Genomic DNA, 19057 nt, shown 5'->3' on the forward strand with positions numbered 1-19057 from the left:
ATATTGCTTAATATGTCAATGTAGTAAAGGTTTCCTTAAGTTTTTGAATATGTAACTTCATTTACTTGCGATTCATAATTTTTTTCCTAAACTGCTGTAAAATCAGCAAAAATGCCTTGGCAATTTTAGCATAGTTCCTAGGATATTGGTTGGCACTCAAAGGGTTAATTGTCTCATTACTTCTATTATTATTTGTGGCTGTGGTTAGATCTATGTTCTCCTAAGTCCAAAATATATAATATACATCAGTAAGTTTTTACAAAGTATTTAGAACCAGCGGTTCTCAACCTGTGGGTCTCGACCCCTTTGGCGGTCGAACGACCCTTTCACAGGGGTCACCTAAGACCATCCTGCATATCAGATATTTACGTTATGATTCATAACAGTAGCAACATTACAGTTATGAAGTAGCAACGAAAATAATTTTATGGTTGGGTCTGACTCAGGTCCCGACTGTTTCTTACAGCCAGAGAGCACCGTCAGCTCCGAGGGCCGAGAACCCACGGGAGGGGCTCTGTCTGGCCTCGCGCACCTGGCGAGTGGTTTTGAGATTTACCCGTGTTGTTCACGTGTCAGTTCATCCCTTTCTGTTACTGAGCAATAATATGTCATTGAGTGGATATTCCACAACTTATTTTTTAGATGGAGTGGGAGAGACAGAGAGAAACTTCGATGTCAGACACACACTGATTGGCTGCCTCCTGCTGAGGTTCGTGCCCTTGACTGGGAATTAAGACCCTTTGGTGCATGGGCCGAAGCTCTAACCACTGAGAAACTGGCCAGGGCGATATTTCACAATTTAAAAACCTATCCATGTGCTGACACGGGGAAGGAGGTGGGTCTTCATTATGGCCAGGCAGGGCTGGGGTCTAGAGTCCCAACTTCCTGTGCTGAGGGGCAGTTTCCTGGCAGCTGCCTGGGCAGAGCAGGTCTCCCGGTTCTCGGAGGGCAGTTTTGGCCGCACCTCTGGGTGTGTTCAGGGTGTCGGCCTCTCCAGCACCCATGGGACCCGAGGAGCAAAGAGGAACTTCTGGGCACTCACTGCCCGTCTCTGGGTCCTGAGTCCCAGCCAGGCGGCTCTGCCCTTAAGTTTTTGAATATGTAACTTCATTAACTTGCGATTCATAATTTTTTTCCTAAACTGCTGTAAAATCAGCAAAAATGCCTTGGCAATTTTAGCATGGTTCCTAGGCTATTGGTTGGCACTCAGAGGGTTAAGTCTCAACCAATGGCGTGTCAAGCTCCTGTCTGTATTTGGTAACACGAGTGTTGCTCACGTGCACGTGGGAGAGGTCAGGTGGCGTGTCTCCCTGCTGACGGCTGTGGCTCTGCTTCTGTAGAGGTGAGTCTGAGAAGAAGCCCTCGCATCAAGCAGCTGGCACTCGGCAGGAGGAAATCTGGTCCCTTCTATTCTGCGTCTCAGCCGCAGCCCGTCAGGTAACGTGCCTGCCCCACGTCCACTTGGTGGGAAGTATTTTTGGGAAAAGCGGGGTGAAACTTGACCATGGAGATGAGAAAGGGTGAGCAGAGAGGATAAGAAGAGAGATCTGGGAGAACATTGAGGGAGATGAGAGTGAGATTGGGGAGACAGGTGAGCTGAGGGAGGGAAAGGGGTGAGAACAGGAATTTCAGGGCGATTGTTCAGAAAGAGGGTGAACAATTGCTCTGAAATTTAGAGGGGAATGAGAAAATAACTGAGAGGGAAGAGAATAGAGGAGGTCAGAGATGATTGAGCTCAGAGGTGAGAAGAGGTAACAGGGAGAGTCAGAGTGAAGATGGGAAAGAGGGAGACCGGGAGAGTGCTGAGAGGGGAGCTTGGACAGAGAGATGAGTGGAATCTAGTGGGAGATCAGGGAGCTGGATCGAGATCAGGGAGAGAAGAGAAAGAACAGGAATTGCAGAGAGTTGAGGGAGAGCAGAGACCATTCTGAGAGAGAAGCATGAAATCACAGAGAATGAGCTGAGGGAGAGAAACAGTTGAGAGAAATGAGTGGGATCAAAGAGGGAAGAGAAAAAGTGCTGATTGAGCTCAGAGGGTAGGAAGAGAGGTTAGAGTAAGAAGAGAGAGGAGACAGGGAGATGAGAGATGAAATCAGACAACTGAGCTAAATGAGTGGGATCAATCAGATGGAAGGGAAAAAAATAGAGGGAGACTGAGTTCACAGGGAGAGAAGAGAAAGATCAATCAGACAAAGAATAGGAATTTCAGAGTTGAGAATGAGAAGAGAGATCAGAGGGAGATAAGAGAGACCACTGAGCTGAGGGAGGGAGAGGATAGAAAGGAAGAGAGAAAAGAGATCAGAAAGAGGAGACAGTGAGACGAAAGGGGAAAAAGAATAGGAATTTAGAGTGAGAAGAGAGATCAGAGAGAGGGAGGGAAGAGAGAATAGGAGAAGAGGAAGAGACTGAAACAGGAGAAAGTGCGTGTGGGGTGTGCTGGGACTCACTGCGCTGTCCTGGGCCACTCCCCTGAAGCGTGCTCCCAGTCACACACACGCCTGCACCTGAATCTTTTTTAATGGAATTTGTCATCACATTGGTTAATAAAATCTACAGCTTTAGGTGTACAATCCCATAATATGTCATCTGTATATGGTATTTGCGCCCAAATCTTTCGTGTGTGCATGAACGACAGAGGAGGAAGGGGTGGGGTGCAGAGTCCAGGTTTGAATGAGGGATTTTCTTAACGAGCTTAATGACAGTATCCCAAAGGCTGTTCTGGTTTGGAGAATGTGCTTTCTGCATCTATACCTTCCACATTCAACCTGCAGCCCCCCCCCCACACACACACACACTCAATGCCTGGCGCACAGTAGGTGCTCAGTCGTTGCACTGCCAGTGTAGGGGGTGTGACACCCAGGCTGCCTCAGGCAAAGGTCAGGAACAGTCATGTTGGAGAGAAGGCACTGTGCCTGATGGGGTGACGCTGAGAGGCGCACAGCAGAGCAGAGTTACCATGTAGCACTCACCACAACCCAGAGGAGCAAACACCTCGCTCCTGACACTGTCCTCAGTGCCTGTCAGTGGCCGCCTGCCTGAGGACAAGGCCTCCCTGTGGTTCCCCTGAAGCCGTTTGGGACAGGATGGATGGAACAGGCTCCATCAAACACACTGGGCTCCCCTGCCTCCCTCCATTCGCTATGATTCCTTCTCTTCCAAAGACATTTTAATGAACATCTGAATTATTTACAGTGACCACAGGCATCACATTCCCAGGGTTTGGTGACCCAATGAATGAAACAGGTGTGTGTTTCGTCATCAGGTGGAGGCTGTGTGTGGGGACAGACAGAGGTGGGAGGGTGCACACAAGCTCCTTTGTCACAAACCTCTCAGATCCTGTTGTGATGAGGAAGCCTTTGAAATTCAAGGGCCCAACATTCCAAGGTGCTGGGACATGTGCCCGCAGAGAGGAGCAAGGGGAGGTCTGAGAGATGCCCCGAGGCCTGGCAGCCTGGCTGTGGGCACACAAGTTGCTTCAGGCATTACAGGGTCCAGAGAGTCCCCAGCATCACCATTACAGCCAGATGCAAAAAATAAAGTGCACTACTTTTCTGTTAAATTTTGACGAGAACCCATTCTGCTCTAAGTCCAGATTCCCTGTTAAAATCTCCATTTCATTGGTGAAGGAAATGAGGTCAGACTGAATAAATAACTTCACAGTCACAGAAAGGCAACTTAAATCCAAGTCCGATTCCAAACCTTATTCTCTCTCTGTCACCAGTTAACCAACTGGAAGTTGGAAGAAACCACAGAAAGGCAACTTAAATCCAAGTCCAATTCCAAACCCTATTCTCTGTCACCAGTTAACCAACTGGAAGTTGGAAGAAAGAATCGGGAAAGGAGAAGAAAACCATGAAGAAGATGAGACACACACAGTGAGAAGTGACGCGCTCACGCTCACACTGCCCGCGTCTAAGCTGCGCCTGGACGCTTCCTGACGTCACTGGCAGCTCACGGGGAGGGCGGCTCAGCAAGCTTTCCGAGGTTCTTAACACCCTCAGGCTCCAGTGGTGAGATGAAATGCCAACGAAAAATGATGCAAAACATTTGCAAACAATAGAAGTGAAATTGTGGCTTTTTTGTTTTACCTGTATAGTCTAACTATTAATTTGATATTAGTGACCATATATGGCTTTTGAAACCAAGAAAATGTTCCTTAGCATAGAGCAGGACGAGTGGTCTTACATTCATAGTTTACTGAGGACCAAGGTAGCAATGGCTGGTTTGACAGCCCTTATTCACCAGACTTGGGTCTTGGGAACCCCTAACCTCCAACAAAATTAAATGGCAGAACATAACTGTGTGCCATCACTGCATATTCTAGGAGGAATGAAGGCACTGCCCCCAAATGGTCCTGCGATAGACGTGGGCAGTATCCGTCACAGCACATCACAGACTCACCCAGTTGTCTGCTGAACCAAATGCAAGAGTTTAAAGAGCAAGTGGGGAACACTTTCTTCTCTAGGTCACCGGGGCACTGCACTCGTCTGAGTCCCACCCCGTGCACTGGCCCCCCATCAGCACCTCCTCTCTCCCAGGTCTCGGCACTGGAGGCTTTTATACTTGGTCACTCCCTCTCTCAATCCCGACTGAGGGCAGCTGCTACATCCCTGTCTCAGCCTGGACCACGCCACTGACGTCCCCTCCCTACTTGGTATCTGTGCCTGGAGGACTGTACACATGTGCACATGTGAAACTTCTGTCCAGACCAAACTCCTGCTCTTCCCTCCAACCTGATGGGGCTGTAGTTCCCTCTCCTCATTCAAGGGCAGCTCTGTATTTCTATCTTCAGGCTCAGAACTTTGGGGTCTGTCTCACCCACACACCCAATCCACCAGCAGATCCTTTAAAATAGAACCAGAATCCAGTACCAGTACCTCCCTCTGGGTCAAAACACCACCACCTCACACCTGTTGCCTCCAGCTCTGCTCACCCATAGTCCACTTCTCACAGAGCAAGCAGGGCAACCTTCTCAAAATAGAAGGTGGATTGTGTTCTCACTCGGCTCTATATCCACCAATGCTTTTCTATTCCACAAAAGTAAAGCAAAAGTCTTTACAATGACCTGCCAGGTTGCACAAGATCTAAACCTCATTCCTTCTCTGTGCTCCTCACTTCAGCGCCTCCCCACACACTTCTGGTCCCGCCACCTGGTCTCCTGGCTGCACTGAGCACACAGCCCCCTCCCCCCAACACACACACCTGAGGGCTCCTGTACGGGCTGTTCTTTGCTCTGGGAACACTCCCAGGGGCAGAGTTCTCTCACCTTCATCTGAGAAAGGAATTTATATTTTCCAAAGGAAGTGCTTATAAAATGAGCAGACTCAGTGTCCAGCTATGGATTCATTTTCTATTGAAAAGGGCACGTTCCGTGAAAGCAGACACCTCCCAATTCCAAACCAAACCTGGCCCTCCAGCCCCAGCCACACACCAGGAAAGTGAGATGGAAATTATAAGCTGAGATAAGCCCTCCATCACCATGAAGAAGGCTCGGGAAGGAGACCTCATGGCCCCCCAAAACCTAGGTCTAAGGACCCTAGGAAGTCACCTGTGGTGTTTTTGCGGAAAAAGATACCCTTTGCCCAGTAACTTGAAGTGTAAGCTCTGGCTCTCATCACTCTGATCCACAGCACAATAAGCACGCACAGCACCTGACAGAAGTTTCTAGTACAGGAAGGCAAACGGATAGAGAGGAGCTCACATACGGCCGAGACCTCAGAATGCGAGTCTCCCTGCATCGAAATTCCAGAGGTAGTGCCCACCCTCAGGTGACACCTGCTCTTAGGCCACGATGTGCACAGCGCTGTGGCGATCACCATGATCCCATGAAACAGGAAAACATGGCCAGGACACACCACTCTTCAGTGTGACTAACAGGGAACAAAGCCTCAGAATGCGAGTCTCCCTGCATCACCCTCAGGTGACACCTGCTCTTAGACCACGATGTGCACAGCACTGTGGCGATCACCATGATGCCATGAAACAGGAAAACATGTGGCCGGGACACACCACTCTTCAGTGTGACTAACAGGGAACAAAGTTCCATAATTAAGCTAAAAAGAACATTGGGCAGGAAAAAACATGGCGCAAATTTTCTTTAAATACAACTCGGAGAAGTTTCTTGAGGAGACGTGTTTTACGTGGACTCTGGAGGAGGAGGGAAGTAGGAATGGAGAAGGAGGGAAGACCGAGCGGGTGCAGTTAGTCATTCATTCATCACAGAAGCAGTTGCTGAGAACCTGTGTCACCCTCGCTAATACAGGCAGCTGTATTAGAGACTGCTAAAAGCAAACATTTCCCACATGGAACTCTTAGACCCCTTCCTAACCCCCTTCCCCCTGAATCCTCCATCTAATTAAACGAGTGCACTCTTCACCCAATCACTTAGTCCACAATGTAGGCATCTTCCTTGATTCCTCTTCTCTGATGTCCCTTCTACAATCCATTGAACAGTAGGTGCTGCATGAGGAGACGTGTTTTACATGGACTCTGGAGAAGGAGGGAAGACCGAGGGTGTGCAGTTAGTCATTCACTCACAGGAAGCAGTTGCTGAGCACCTCTGTCACCCTCGCTAATATAGGCAGCTGTATTCTGTCACCTTAGCTAATACAGGCAGCTGTATTAGAGACCGCTAAAACCAAACATTTCCCACATGGAACTCTTTGACCCCTTCCTAACCCCTCCCTGCTGAATCCTCCATCTAATTAAACGAGTGCACCCTTCACCCAGTCACTTAGTCCACAATGTAGGCATCTTCCTTGATTCCTCTTCTCTGATGTTCCTTCTACAATGCGTTGAACAGTAGGTGCTGCCACCGCCATGTTAGAATTACATTATGGGCTAGATCAGTCCTTACCAAACCTACGGCTACACACGGAGCCAACCCCAGTCGTTTCTCCCCTAGATCACCACCAAGGCCTCTCCCCATGGCCCTGCCTCTGGGCTGCCACACTGTCCGGCGCCCTGCACAGGCCGATCCACGCAGAGCAGCCAGAGGGATCCTTTTAGCAAGGAAATCAGAGCAGGTCACTCCCCTGCTCAAAACACACCAGTGACTTCCCTCCAGGTGTTGAATAAAAGGGAAAACCCTCAGCAGGGCCCCGAGGTGCGTCCCTGCTCACTACAGACTCCCCGCCCTCAGCATGGCCAGCTCTCCTGCCTCCAGGGTGGACACTGGCTGTTAACTCTTCTCAGAAAGCACATCCCAGGAGCCTGGAAAGGCCAGACACTTCCCATCACGTGGGTTTGGGTTCAAGTACAACCTCCCAGACCGTCCTACCGACAATAGCCTCATCCCACCGTCTAGACATGGACCCCACAGCATTTTCTTCTTCTTAGAAATTATGTTTGCTCTCTTGTTTAACACCTGGAACTTTCAAAAGAAAATAATTTCCCTGTGAGGTCAAGACTGTCATTCACCATCGTTTCTTCAAACCGCAGACCCGTGCCTGGCACACAGTAGGTGCTGAATACATAATTGTTCCATCGAAACAGTCTCGGGGCAGAATAAGAGTGACGACGGCATCACTTCCACAGATGAAAGTGACATTCCTACTCTGAGAAAAATTAGAGAGTAAACAGTTATTAGACAGAATCCCAGGGATCTTATAACCCCAGCAAAGGTGGAGAGCAGGGAAGGGAAATGAAATAAGTGAGATCCTGGCTTTTCTTTTCCTCACTGTGTGTGACTTTGTGTTGTCCAGACACGGACCCCACGGCATTTTCTTCTTAGGAATTATGTTTGCTCTCTTGTTTAACACCTAGAACTTTCAAAAGAAAGTAATTTCCCTGTGAGGCCAAGACTCTGTTTCATTCACCATCATTTCTTCAAACCGCAGACCCGTGCCTGGCACACAGTAGGTGCTGAATACATAATTGTTCCATCGAAACAGTCTCGGGGCAGAATAAGAGTGACGACGGCATCACTTCCACAGATGAAAGTGACATTCCTACTCTGAGAAAAATTAGAGAGTAAACAGTTATTAGACCACTCCCCACACTGGGGTTTGAGCCCACAACCCAGGCATGTGCCCTGACCGGGAATTGACCGTGGCCTCCTAGTTCATAGGCCAACACTCAACCACTGAGCCACGCCGGCTGGGCCTAACTATGTGTGACTTTAAGCGAGCTCCTCAACCTCCCTCAGCCTCAATTTCTCATTTGTTCCAAAGATCAAATGAGATTACAATATAAAGAGCCCCCAAAGATCAGACCCTGACAGACACTGGTTCCTTCCATGCCTACTTCTCTCTTTCCCATGACAATCAATGGAATCTTGCATCTAAAACGGCACATTAATGACATCCAGCAGTCAGAACTGGGGACCTCCAAGCCAAAGAAACCTGAGAAATAGTTGGCCCTTTCATTTAACAGAGGAGCGTAGTGTTCTATCAATAAATGCTCATCTATTTGAGAACTTAACACTAAAAGACACAAAGACACAATGTCATAACCAAACCCCAATGAAAGGTCACTGTGGCGAAAACGGAGGGCTGAGCATCTACCAGGCACTGTGCTAGGGCTGAGCACACGTTCCTCGTGAATCTTCACAGCACGGGTGTGCGAGTTCAGTCAGCAAACGGAGGTCCCAAGTACCTTAAGGCCCCACAGCCACAGCCAGCGAGTGGCAGCGGGGATCCCACCACCAGTCCGTTTAGTCCTAGAACCTGGGCTGCACACCCAGGGCCACTGAGAGGCCAAAGAAACCTCTGAGAAATAGCTGGCACTTCATTTTAGAGGAGCGTAGTTCTATCGATAAATGCTCATCTATTTGAGAACTTAACACTAAAAGACACAAGGACACTTACAATGTCATAACCAAACCCCAATGAAAGGTCACCATGGCCACCACTAATCCGTTTAGTCCTAGAACCTGGGCTGCACACCCAGGGCCACTGAGAGGTTGGGGCAGTCCGTGCGCTGCACCATGGCGCCCACGGGGGGGGACAATGCCAGCCCCCAGAAACGAAGCCTGACGCTGAGTCTCTATGCAGAGAAAGAGACACAACTTTGCAATTTCGGACACTTACAATGTCATAACCAAACCCCAATGAAAGGTCACCATGGCCACCACTAATCCGTTTAGTCCTAGAACCTGGGCTGCACACCCAGGGCCCCTGGGAGGTTGGGGCAGTCCGTGCGCTGACCATGGCGCCCACGGGGGGGACAACGCCAGCCCCCAGAAACGAAGCCTGACGCTGGGTCTCTATGCAGAGAAAGAGACACAACTTTGCAATTTCCCAGAAACACGGCATGTGTTGAAGGCATTCTGAAGGAGAAATAAAAGGCACCCAAATTGGAAAGTAAAAAGTAAAACCATTATTTGCAGAGGGCGTGATACTGTATATATAGAACGCTAAAGATTCTACCAAACTTACTAGAGCTGATAAATGAATTCAGTCAAGCAGCAGGATACAAAACAAATACCCAGAAATCAGTTGCATTTTATACACCAATAATGAACTCACAAAAAGGGAAACTAAGAAAACAATCCCATTTTGCATAAAAAAAATACCTAGGAATAAATTAACCAAGGAGATAAAAGACTTGGAAAATAGGACACTGAAGAAACTGAAGCTACAAATAAACGGAAGCATATACCGTCCGTGCTCATGGGTGGGAAGAATTAACCTCATTAAAATGTCCATCCTACCCAAAGCAATCTATAGAGCCAATGCACTTTCTATCAAAATAAAATAGCATTTTTCACAGAACTAGAATAAATAATGCCCTGGCCGGTTTGGCTCAGTAGATAGAGCATCTGCCTGCGGACTGGAGGGTCCCATGTTCGATTCCGGTCAAGGGCATGTACCTTGGTTGCGGGCACATCCCCAGCGGGGGGTGTGCAGGAGGCAGCTGATCGATGTTTCTCTCTCATCGATGTTTCTAACTCTGTCCCTCTCCCTTCCTCTTCTGAAGGAGAAATAAAAGGCACCCAAATTGGAAAGTAAAAAGTAAAACCATTATTTGCAGAGGGCGTGATACTGTATATATAGAACGCTAAAGATTCTACCAAACTTACTAGAGCTGATAAATGAATTCAGTCAAGCAGCAGGATACAAAACAAATACCCAGAAATCAGTTGCATTTTATACACCAATAATGAACTCTCAAAAAGGGAAACTAAGAAAACAATTCCATTTTGCATAAAAAAAAAATACCTAGGAATAATTAACCAAGGAGATAAAAGACTTGGAAAAGAAGACACTGAAGCTACAAATACACTGAAGCATATACCGTGCTCATGGACGGGAAGAATAAACCTCATTAAAATGTCCATCCTACCCAAAGCAATCTATAGAGTCAATGCACTTTCTATCAAAATAAAATAGCATTTTTCACAGAACTAGAATAAATAATCCAAAAATTTATATGGAACCACAAAAGACCCCAAATAGCCACAACAATCTTGAGAAAGAACAGAGTTGGTGGTATCATGCTACCTAGAATCAAACTATACTCTAAGGCTACAGTAATGAAAACAGCATGGTACTGGAATAAAAACGGACACATATGTCCATGGAACAGAATACAGAGCCCAGAAATAAACCCAGCCAATGCACTTTCTATCAAAATAAAATAGCATTTTTCACAGAACTAGAATAAATAATCCAAAAATTTATATGGAACCACAAAAGACCCCAAATAGCCACAACAATCTTGAGAAAGAACAGAGTTGGTGGTATCATGCTACCTAGAATCAAACTATACTCTAAGGCTACAGTAATGAAAACAGCATGGTACTGGAATAAAAACGGACACATATGTCCATGGAACAGAATACAGAGCCCAGAAATAAACCCACACCTATACGGTCAATTAATAAATGACAAAGGAGACAAGAACATACAATGAAGTAAAGACAGTCTCTTCAATAAATGTTGGGAAAATTGAACATATGTGCAAGAAAATGAAATTAGACCAACTTCTTACACCATATATAATGAACTCAAAATGCATTAAAGACCATGTGAGACTAGAAACCATAAAACTTTTGAAAAATATAGGCCGTAAAAAAAGTGCTCATTACATTTGTTTCATAACCAACAAGTCTAATCGTGTCCCTCCCCCTTAACACCCTTCCTTGGCCCTTTCTTCCCATTTTCCTCCCCGGCCCAGCTTGCTGCACCCTTGGAGGACTCGTTTCTGACTCTGCACGTACCCGCCCTCCCTGCCTTTGGGCCTTTGCACGTGCTAAGAGGGGTTTCTCTGCTTTCACTCTGCCCTACCCCAGACCCTGTCTGTTCTCCACACAAAAGCCATATTGATTTAGCACATAGAGCAGATCATCTTACTCGCTGCTTCAAAACCCAGTGGTTCCACTGCTACCTGAATGTCACACGAAGCCTGACCATGGCCTGAGGCCCCGGGTTACCTCGCCCAGCCTTCCTTAGATCTCATCTGCGTTCCTCCCTGCTGTGCTCTAGTCACCGGCAGTCTCTCCGCCCACTGATGACCAGCCCACTTCCCCTCCAGCCCAGCTTGCTGTGCCCCGGCCTCAAACGCTCCCCCAGCGCTTTGCAGGGCTGGCTCCTTTTCATGCCACTGAATGTCACTGCATCGGACCAGCCTTCCCTAACCTCTTAGCTAAAGCAGCTCCCACCCCACCAGGTGCTGTTTTCTGGACAGCACTTACCAGCGCCTGGTGTCGCTCCTGTGTGTTGCATCTCACCCTGCAGGTCTGAGCTGCAGGAGGGCAGGGACTGTGTGCGGATCTTGAGAGTGGCGAACTCTGGGTTCAGTAGATGCCTGTTGACTTGGTGAGTCAATGAATGTGCAGACCACATGACAGACACACATTTACACAGGCTCCCACTCACCTCTGCACCTTCAGTTACAGCTGCACAACGCTCCACTCTTATCAGCAAGGTAGCCACTGTACCTCTCTGTGCACTTACTCCCGCACTGAGAGGCCTAACAATATAAACACTTTCACCCCCACAACACACATAAGTGCGTGCGCGCATGCGCCCGGTTTTCTGCAACATCTTATTCCCACCAGCAATACAGACCCCGACTGCCTTTGCCAGGACAAGCCTCACTGCACCACGATGCGTTCTTTTTCCTAGTCCGCCCCCAGCGCTCTGGCTTGTGCCACTTCTGTAGCTTCTGCAAGAATCCACCAATCCCAGGCCACCACTGCGCTTCTTCGGGGAGCACCTCCTAAGCTATAGAAATGTCTCACCATTCTACTGGACACCTATAACTCACAGTTTTCAGTGTCAACTATAACTGAAATATACAAATTAATGATACAAAACATCAAAACTAAACCTAAACTTTTAATTTGTTTTAAAATAAAAAAGCCACACAGCTTCACCCTATGAAACCTAGTCCCGTTTATGACAAATGCCAATGAAACTACAAGTTTCCTCACGTCAACTCATCCCTTTATACATCAAGACTTAGGCTTTTTTCTCTCAAAATCCTTTTTTGATCAGCCCTGGCCAGGTAGCCCAGTTGGTTGCAGCATCATCCCAATACACCAACATGGCTGGTTCAGTCCCCAGTCGGGGCACATACAAGAATGCACAAATAGGTGGAACAACAATTTGATGTTTCTCTCTCTCTCTCTCTCAATCCCTTCCCCTCTCTCTCTCTAAAATCAATACAGAAAACATTTTTTAAATCCTTTTTATCAGATTAAGAGATGTACTTCATTTACACATGCACAAAACAATATGTATTACAAAAAAAAAATTTCTAAGTAGAAGTAGAAACTTCTGCTTTCCACAGACCAAAACAACTAAAACCTTACTTGGGAAATTTTGAAAACACAATCTATTGTTTTTGTAATCTAACAACACACATTTTTATTTATTGTTAACAATATCTATTTTACAACAGGACAAGTATACACAGACTAAAACAGCAGGGCTCCCACGTGCAGCCCGAGCCACACTGGAAGCCTCTTAGAACCATTTAGTGCTCTGACAGCAGGACTGCGCGGGTGGAGCAGGAATAAATAATAGTGCTTTTGGGAGAATCGTAGTGACCAGTCGAGTAGCTAAGGACGGGGCCGCACTGAGTACGGTGCAGCGGGAACTATGCCCCAGGACTGACATGTGCAAAGTTCTAGATCTCCCAACAAAGTGTCTAAGGACCCACTAGGCCTGTGATGGGCTTTCGTCTGCAGCCAGGCCGTGGTAATGAGCCTGCCCGGGGTTTCAAGCACACCTACACTGAGAGAAAGGAAAGCCACCCCGTGTAACTGGGTCCAGTCTAGGCCAGGAAGCCACAGCTAGCTGACTGATCAGGGCTTCTTAGGGATGGATGTTGGTTGAATTGAGGATTCGGGAAGAAGCATCAGATTTGGAGGCCTTTGAAAGTTCTCGCTGTGGAAAAATAAACACCGTCAGTGGCGATATTCCCTCTCGTGCATGCCCGCCCTCGTCAGCTTGGGTTAGGTGTCAGCGTAGGGCCCGAGGGCCGCTTCTCTGACACAGGTGCATAGCACAGGCTGTGTTAGGAACCATGGGGAGGCACTGTGAGCACCATTCCATTAGTCACAGGTTAAGCACGTGACCCATCCCTCAGCCAGTCCATGTGTTAAAACCCCACAGAAGAGAAATCCCTTTTGTGTCAGAAAGTACTCTGAGTTGCCGAGCTGGGTTGGCAACAAGCTTTGGCGTCTGAGCCCTTTATAAAACAATGGGCCAGACCACATATCTACCAATCCCTGGGGCTGAGGGCCTTGTAACCTGCCGGTGATCTGATCTCATGCTGGAGCACATGGTACAGAAGGAGCAGAGAAAGCACAGAGGACCACGGGAAGGACAGGTGTTAGTGGAGGTTAGTCTACTGGCTGCATGCGGCCTGGAGGAGGCTGCCACCCACAGCAACCAAAACCACATGCCCCTCCTTCGGCTTGACCACAGGTGAGCAGCTACAGGTGCGCTCCAAGTGGGCGAAATGGGGCTTGACTGAGCAAGCCAGAGAGACGCCTGGACCCGCAGTCCAGCAGCCAGCCAGCCGGAGTGCACCCAGGTAGAACCACAGCAACCATGTAATTAAAAAAGGTGCCAGAATAGGAAGCTAACTTCAGGGCTCAAAGCGAGCTGTAGCCATGGGCAACTGGGCCATTCGCCGTCTCCCAGCAGGAAGAGAGCTGGCACCCACGCCTGTAACTCGGCATCCCAAGGGTAAGGCAGCCTCGTCCTCTCAGCAGGAAGCTACTGAGAGAAGAGAGCACGCCCCTTAAGTAAAGGGCATTGCAGGGAAGTGTTGGTAAATATGGAGGAGGATACAGGAGCTGAAGAGCATTCTGGGAAAATGACTTTCTCCCACAGCCTCATATGCTTTAGCAGCTCAATGGGATAGAAACAGGCAAAGGCGAGGAAGTGAGCGTTGGCCAGCTCAGAGCGGACAGACAGGTGGCATTCAGCCCCGAGGGTTAGTAAGGCACATACTCCAGGGGAGAAACATCACGTAGGCCAAGAACCTCATTCTAAGCAGCACACAGCTGGGGCTCCCCTCCCAGGCCAGGGGGCCGCTATTCTTTCCAGCACATGGGAGGCCTCTGATGGCACCATCGAGATGCTGGAAGCTTTCTGTTGTGAGTAACACGATACAAAAACTTTGCCTGACGGTAGGTGGGGCTGAGAATCCAATCCAAGTCTGCACAAGTTTTCTTGTGACTCGGCAGGTTAGGGTGCAGGAACGGAAGCCGGTGACTGGTTATGCGTCTGCCTCGGGAACTCCTGCTTCCTTTGTAAAAGGGCCTGTGGTCCCACAGCCGACGATTACTGGTTAGTGTAGCCCTGTGCCCAGATGGGAACGAAGCCAGCAGACGACAGACTGGTTTGAGAAAGGGACATGGGACATGCAGGGGTTGCCATACAGACCTGAAGCCCAACAGTGGAGCTGTCAGAGAGGGACGGATCCTTCTAAGAACAGAGAATTAAGACAATTACCAAGAACTCCACCAAGAGAGCACCAGGGCAGTGCTGAGAAGGGTCGCCTCCTGCAGCCAGGGACTGGTATTTCTCAAGCAGAAGGATCCGGGTCACATGTCTACTTGCTGCTGTCAACTTCCTATACCTCCCGGAAACCCCCCCACCCCATGCACGGCCAAGGCAGGAAAGGGATTCTCAGCCCCCAAAACGCTGTCCTAGCTGAGCGCCTGGGGCCCCGTGGGAAGACACCCACGGCCCCAACTGTGTGCTCCCCAGAGACTGGCAGATATTAGAAAAGGTCAATTACCGCAAACTCAGAGTAGGTGCTGGCAACAGAGTTAATGCTGAAGTTGCGCTGGAGGGGGGCCGAGCTGGGGTACCCACCGCTCAGCAAGCTGCCATTGAGCTCCAGGTTCTCCTTGTCGGCTCCATGCCGAACGGCACGGGGGTTTTTCTTCCCTGAACAGGTGGAAGTGAGGATTGGCTGTGGGGAAAGGAGAGATCAGCATGTTATCCTTATAATGGCCACACGCGCGCACACACACACAGACTGTACCATCTTAATATCACTCATTGTCGGTAACCCTATACAGTGCTTGATGTAAAAAACAAATGAACCAAAAAACTCTTAATGATTTGCAGAACACCTATCTTGAGCATCATCTGTAAAACACATTACAGCACAGACTCCCCTCCTGTCTCCTTCAGCGAGGGGACCTGATTGCCTGGTGACCCAGCGTCAGGGCTGGAACCCACGGGCAGCCCCTGAAGACCTGGCTTTGAACTGAGCGTGTGGAGCCCACCAGCTCCCCCCAGCTTCCCAGCCCCCTCCCAGGGCTCCCCCACGATACCAGTGGGGCTCAGCATGGCCATGCTCTTCTTTCTCTCATTCGGTTTTAGCTTAACCAGCTTGCATCTGCCAACTCGCAGCATCTCAATGATAACTGAATCCAGGGGTCTCAGAAACTGGAACCAGTAGGCGGGGCCCCTGGATAAACAGGCTGGGGTGGTGCTGGGGACGGGATGGTACGCAGAGCTTACTAACCTTGCTGCCAGAAGGTGGAAGTCGAGACACGGGGGAGCGGTAGACTGTCCCCCCAAAGGCAGGCCGAATGCTACTGTTGGCCGTGGCATTGGACATGGTGGTAGTGTTCAGCTGAGGAAGAGAGAGAGATTACTCATTCAGGGAACATGCTCAGCAATCCACCCCCAGACGACAGAGAAATGAGTCTGGGAAGCATCTAACAAAGATGCATTTCCATAAAGAGCTTTGAACAAACTTGTGAAAAGTGTTCAGAGCCTATTAATGTCTAGTTCACGGAACTATAAAATAGTATAACCGTCTGTTTCTAAAACTGGACAGACACCTATCATATGACCCAGCCCAGGAGAAATGAAAGCACAGCTCCATACAAAGACTCAGACATAAATATTTATAGCAGCTTCATCTGCAATAGCAACAAACCAGGAACAAGCCAAGATATTTGTCAGGCGAGTGGATAAGCCAACCACGTAAAGTCACATGGTAGATACTGCTCAACAATAGAAAGTAGTGACCTACTGATGCGAGCACCACCATGATGCATCTCTCAAAATTATGCTAAATGGAAGAAATTATGCTAAGTGAAAAAAAGCCCTATATATGAGTCTCTATATATAAAATGTTAAAAAATGCAAATTACTCATAGTGACAGAGCAAATTGTGTTTGTCTGGAAATGGGGGGAAGAGGACTGGACAATGGGTACGTTCACGGTCTGGACTGTGGTGAGTTTCGAGGCGCATACATGTCAGCCTTTATTCAGTGTCCACTGTAGACACTATGTGTCCATCTCACTCAGTAAAGCTGAGCATTTTTTACACGGAAAAGTCTAGGTGGGTTAAAAACCTCAAATGGGATAGCAAACCTGTTCAAACACAAGACACAGACTAGGACACACAACACAGGAAAAGGTATCTGTGCAAGTACAAGCCCTAAAGAAAACAGGCTGCTAACACGATTACTGTGTTAAAATTAAGAACTTCCTGTTCACCAAGGAAACACCATAAAGAAGAAAAAGACAAGCCGCACAAGAATCCTGGGGAAAGCTACTGTAACACAACTGACAGGAGTAGCATCCAAAACAAAGAATTCCTACAAGCCTTGTAAGAAAGAGACAAATGTTCACTTCATTAGTAAGCAGAGAAATGCAAACCAAAATCACAATCAGACATTACTTCAGAGCCATCAGGTGAACAAGAATCTAGAAGTCTGAAAGTACCATGTGTCAGGCCTGCCGCCGGAAGCACAGACTGTGTGATTAGTGCAGCTGAAGCTTCAGAAATGAGAGTTGGGCTTCCGGTCAAGATGGCAGACAAACGCTTGCCCCCTCCCAGGACCACAGCAAAAGGACATCTAGACAACAGAACCACCATCACTGAGAACCGCCAGAGGCTAGCTGACCTGCAGTCCTGTCGAGATTGGCGGGAGGGCAGAGAGGAGGAACGGGCAGGTCCCACACCCACTGCGGGTGGGTCAAGGAAAGTGAGATGGAAATTATAAGCTGAGATAAGCCCTCCATCACCATGAAGAAGGCTCGGGAAGGAGACCTCATGGCCCCCCAAAACCTAGGTCTAAGGACCCTAGGAAGTCACCTGTGGTGTTTTTGCGGAAAAAGATACCCTTTGCCCAGTAACTTGAAGTGTAAGCTCTGGCTCTCATCACTCTGATCCACAGCACAATAAGCACGCACAGCACCTGACAGAAGTTTCTAGTACAGGAAGGCAAACGGATAGAGAGGAGCTCACATACGGCCGAGACCTCAGAATGCGAGTCTCCCTGCATCGAAATTCCAGAGGTAGTGCCCACCCTCAGGTGACACCTGCTCTTAGGCCACGATGTGCACAGCGCTGTGGCGATCACCATGATCCCATGAAACAGGAAAACATGGCCAGGACACACCACTCTTCAGTGTGACTAACAGGGAACAAAGTTCCATAATTAAGCTAAAAAGAACATTGGGCAGGAAAAAACATGGCGCAAATTTTCTTTAAATACAACTCGGAGAAGTTTCATGAGGAGACGTGTTTTACATGGACTCTGGAGAAGGAGGGAAGACCGAGGGTGTGCAGTTAGTCATTCACTCACAGGAAGCAGTTGCTGAGCACCTCTGTCACCCTCGCTAATATAGGCAGCTGTATTCTGTCACCTTAGCTAATACAGGCAGCTGTATTAGAGACCGCTAAAACCAAACATTTCCCACATGGAACTCTTTGACCCCTTCCTAACCCCTCCCTGCTGAATCCTCCATCTAATTAAACGAGTGCACCCTTCACCCAGTCACTTAGTCCACAATGTTGTAGGCATCCTTGATTCCTCTTCTCTGATGTTCCTTCTACAATGCGTTGAACAGTAGGTGCTGCCACCGCCATGTTAGAATTACATTATTATGTAGATCAGTCCTTACCAAACCTACGGCTACACACGGAGCCAACCCCAGTCGTTTCTCCCCTAGATCACCACCAAGGCCTCTCCCCATGGCCCTGCCTCTGGGCTGCCACACTGTCCGGCGCCCTGCACAGGCCGATCCACGCAGAGCAGCCAGAGGGATCCTTTTAGCAAGAAAATCAGAGCAGGTCCCTCCCCTGCTCAAAACACGCCAGTGACTCCCCTCCAGGTGTTGAATAAGAGGGAAAACCCTCAGCAGGGCCCCGAGGTGCGTCCCTGCTCACTGCACAGACTCCCCGCCCTCAGCATGGCCAGCTCTCCTGCCTCCGGAGTGGACACTGGCTGTTACCGCTTCTCAGAAAGCGCATCCCAGGAGCCTGGAAAGGCCGGACACTTCCCATCACGTGACCTCCCAGACCGTCCTACCGACAATAGCCTCATCCCACTGTCCAGACACGGACCCCACGGCATTTTCTTCTTAGGAATTATGTTTGCTCTCTTGTTTAACACCTAGAACTTTCAAAAGAAAGTAATTTCCCTGTGAGGCCAAGACTCTGTTTCATTCACCATCATTTCTTCAAACCGCAGACCCGTGCCTGGCACACAGTAGGTGCTGAATACATAATTGTTCCATCGAAACAGTCTCGGGGCAGAATAAGAGTGACGACGGCATCACTTCCACAGATGAAAGTGACATTCCTACTCTGAGAAAAATTAGAGAGTAAACAGTTATTAGAC

The 19057-nt window shown here is 48.5% G+C and overlaps 1 protein-coding gene and 2 long non-coding RNA genes across 8 annotated transcripts in view; 2 read left to right on the forward strand and 1 right to left on the reverse strand.

Annotated features, from left to right (window-relative positions):
- Positions 1-5889: 5889 nt before the first annotated feature.
- Positions 5890-17897, forward strand: LOC106728200. The gene is made up of 2 exons (XR_001364476.1): positions 5890-5920; positions 17747-17897. It is a non-coding gene; the product is annotated as an uncharacterized LOC106728200 (long non-coding RNA).
- Positions 5992-7400, forward strand: LOC106728201. Its single transcript, XR_001364477.1, has 2 exons — positions 5992-6456; positions 6806-7400. It is a non-coding gene; the product is annotated as an uncharacterized LOC106728201 (long non-coding RNA).
- Positions 12784-19057, reverse strand: part of PRC1 (protein regulator of cytokinesis 1) — a 34500-nt gene continuing 28226 nt past the window's right edge. For 2 of the 6 annotated variants that reach the window (XM_014549619.1, XM_014549618.1), the window contains 4 exons: positions 15940-16050; positions 15202-15378; positions 14844-14885; positions 12784-13334 (listed from right to left, as the gene is read on the reverse strand). In XM_014549619.1, coding sequence (XP_014405105.1) covers positions 13263-13334; positions 14844-14885; positions 15202-15378; positions 15940-16050 — 402 coding nt within the window. In that variant the 3' untranslated portion in view covers positions 12784-13262. Of the gene's footprint in view, positions 13335-14843; positions 14886-15201; positions 15379-15939; positions 16051-18351; positions 19024-19057 lie in introns of those variants that run through there. The other 4 variants (XM_014549621.1, XM_014549620.1, XR_001364475.1 and 1 more) reach the window with 4 other exon arrangements.

The sequence above is a fragment of the Myotis brandtii genome, unplaced genomic scaffold (assembly GCF_000412655.1).
Source record: "Myotis brandtii unplaced genomic scaffold, ASM41265v1 scaffold561, whole genome shotgun sequence".
NCBI lineage: Eukaryota > Metazoa > Chordata > Mammalia > Chiroptera > Vespertilionidae > Myotis > Myotis brandtii.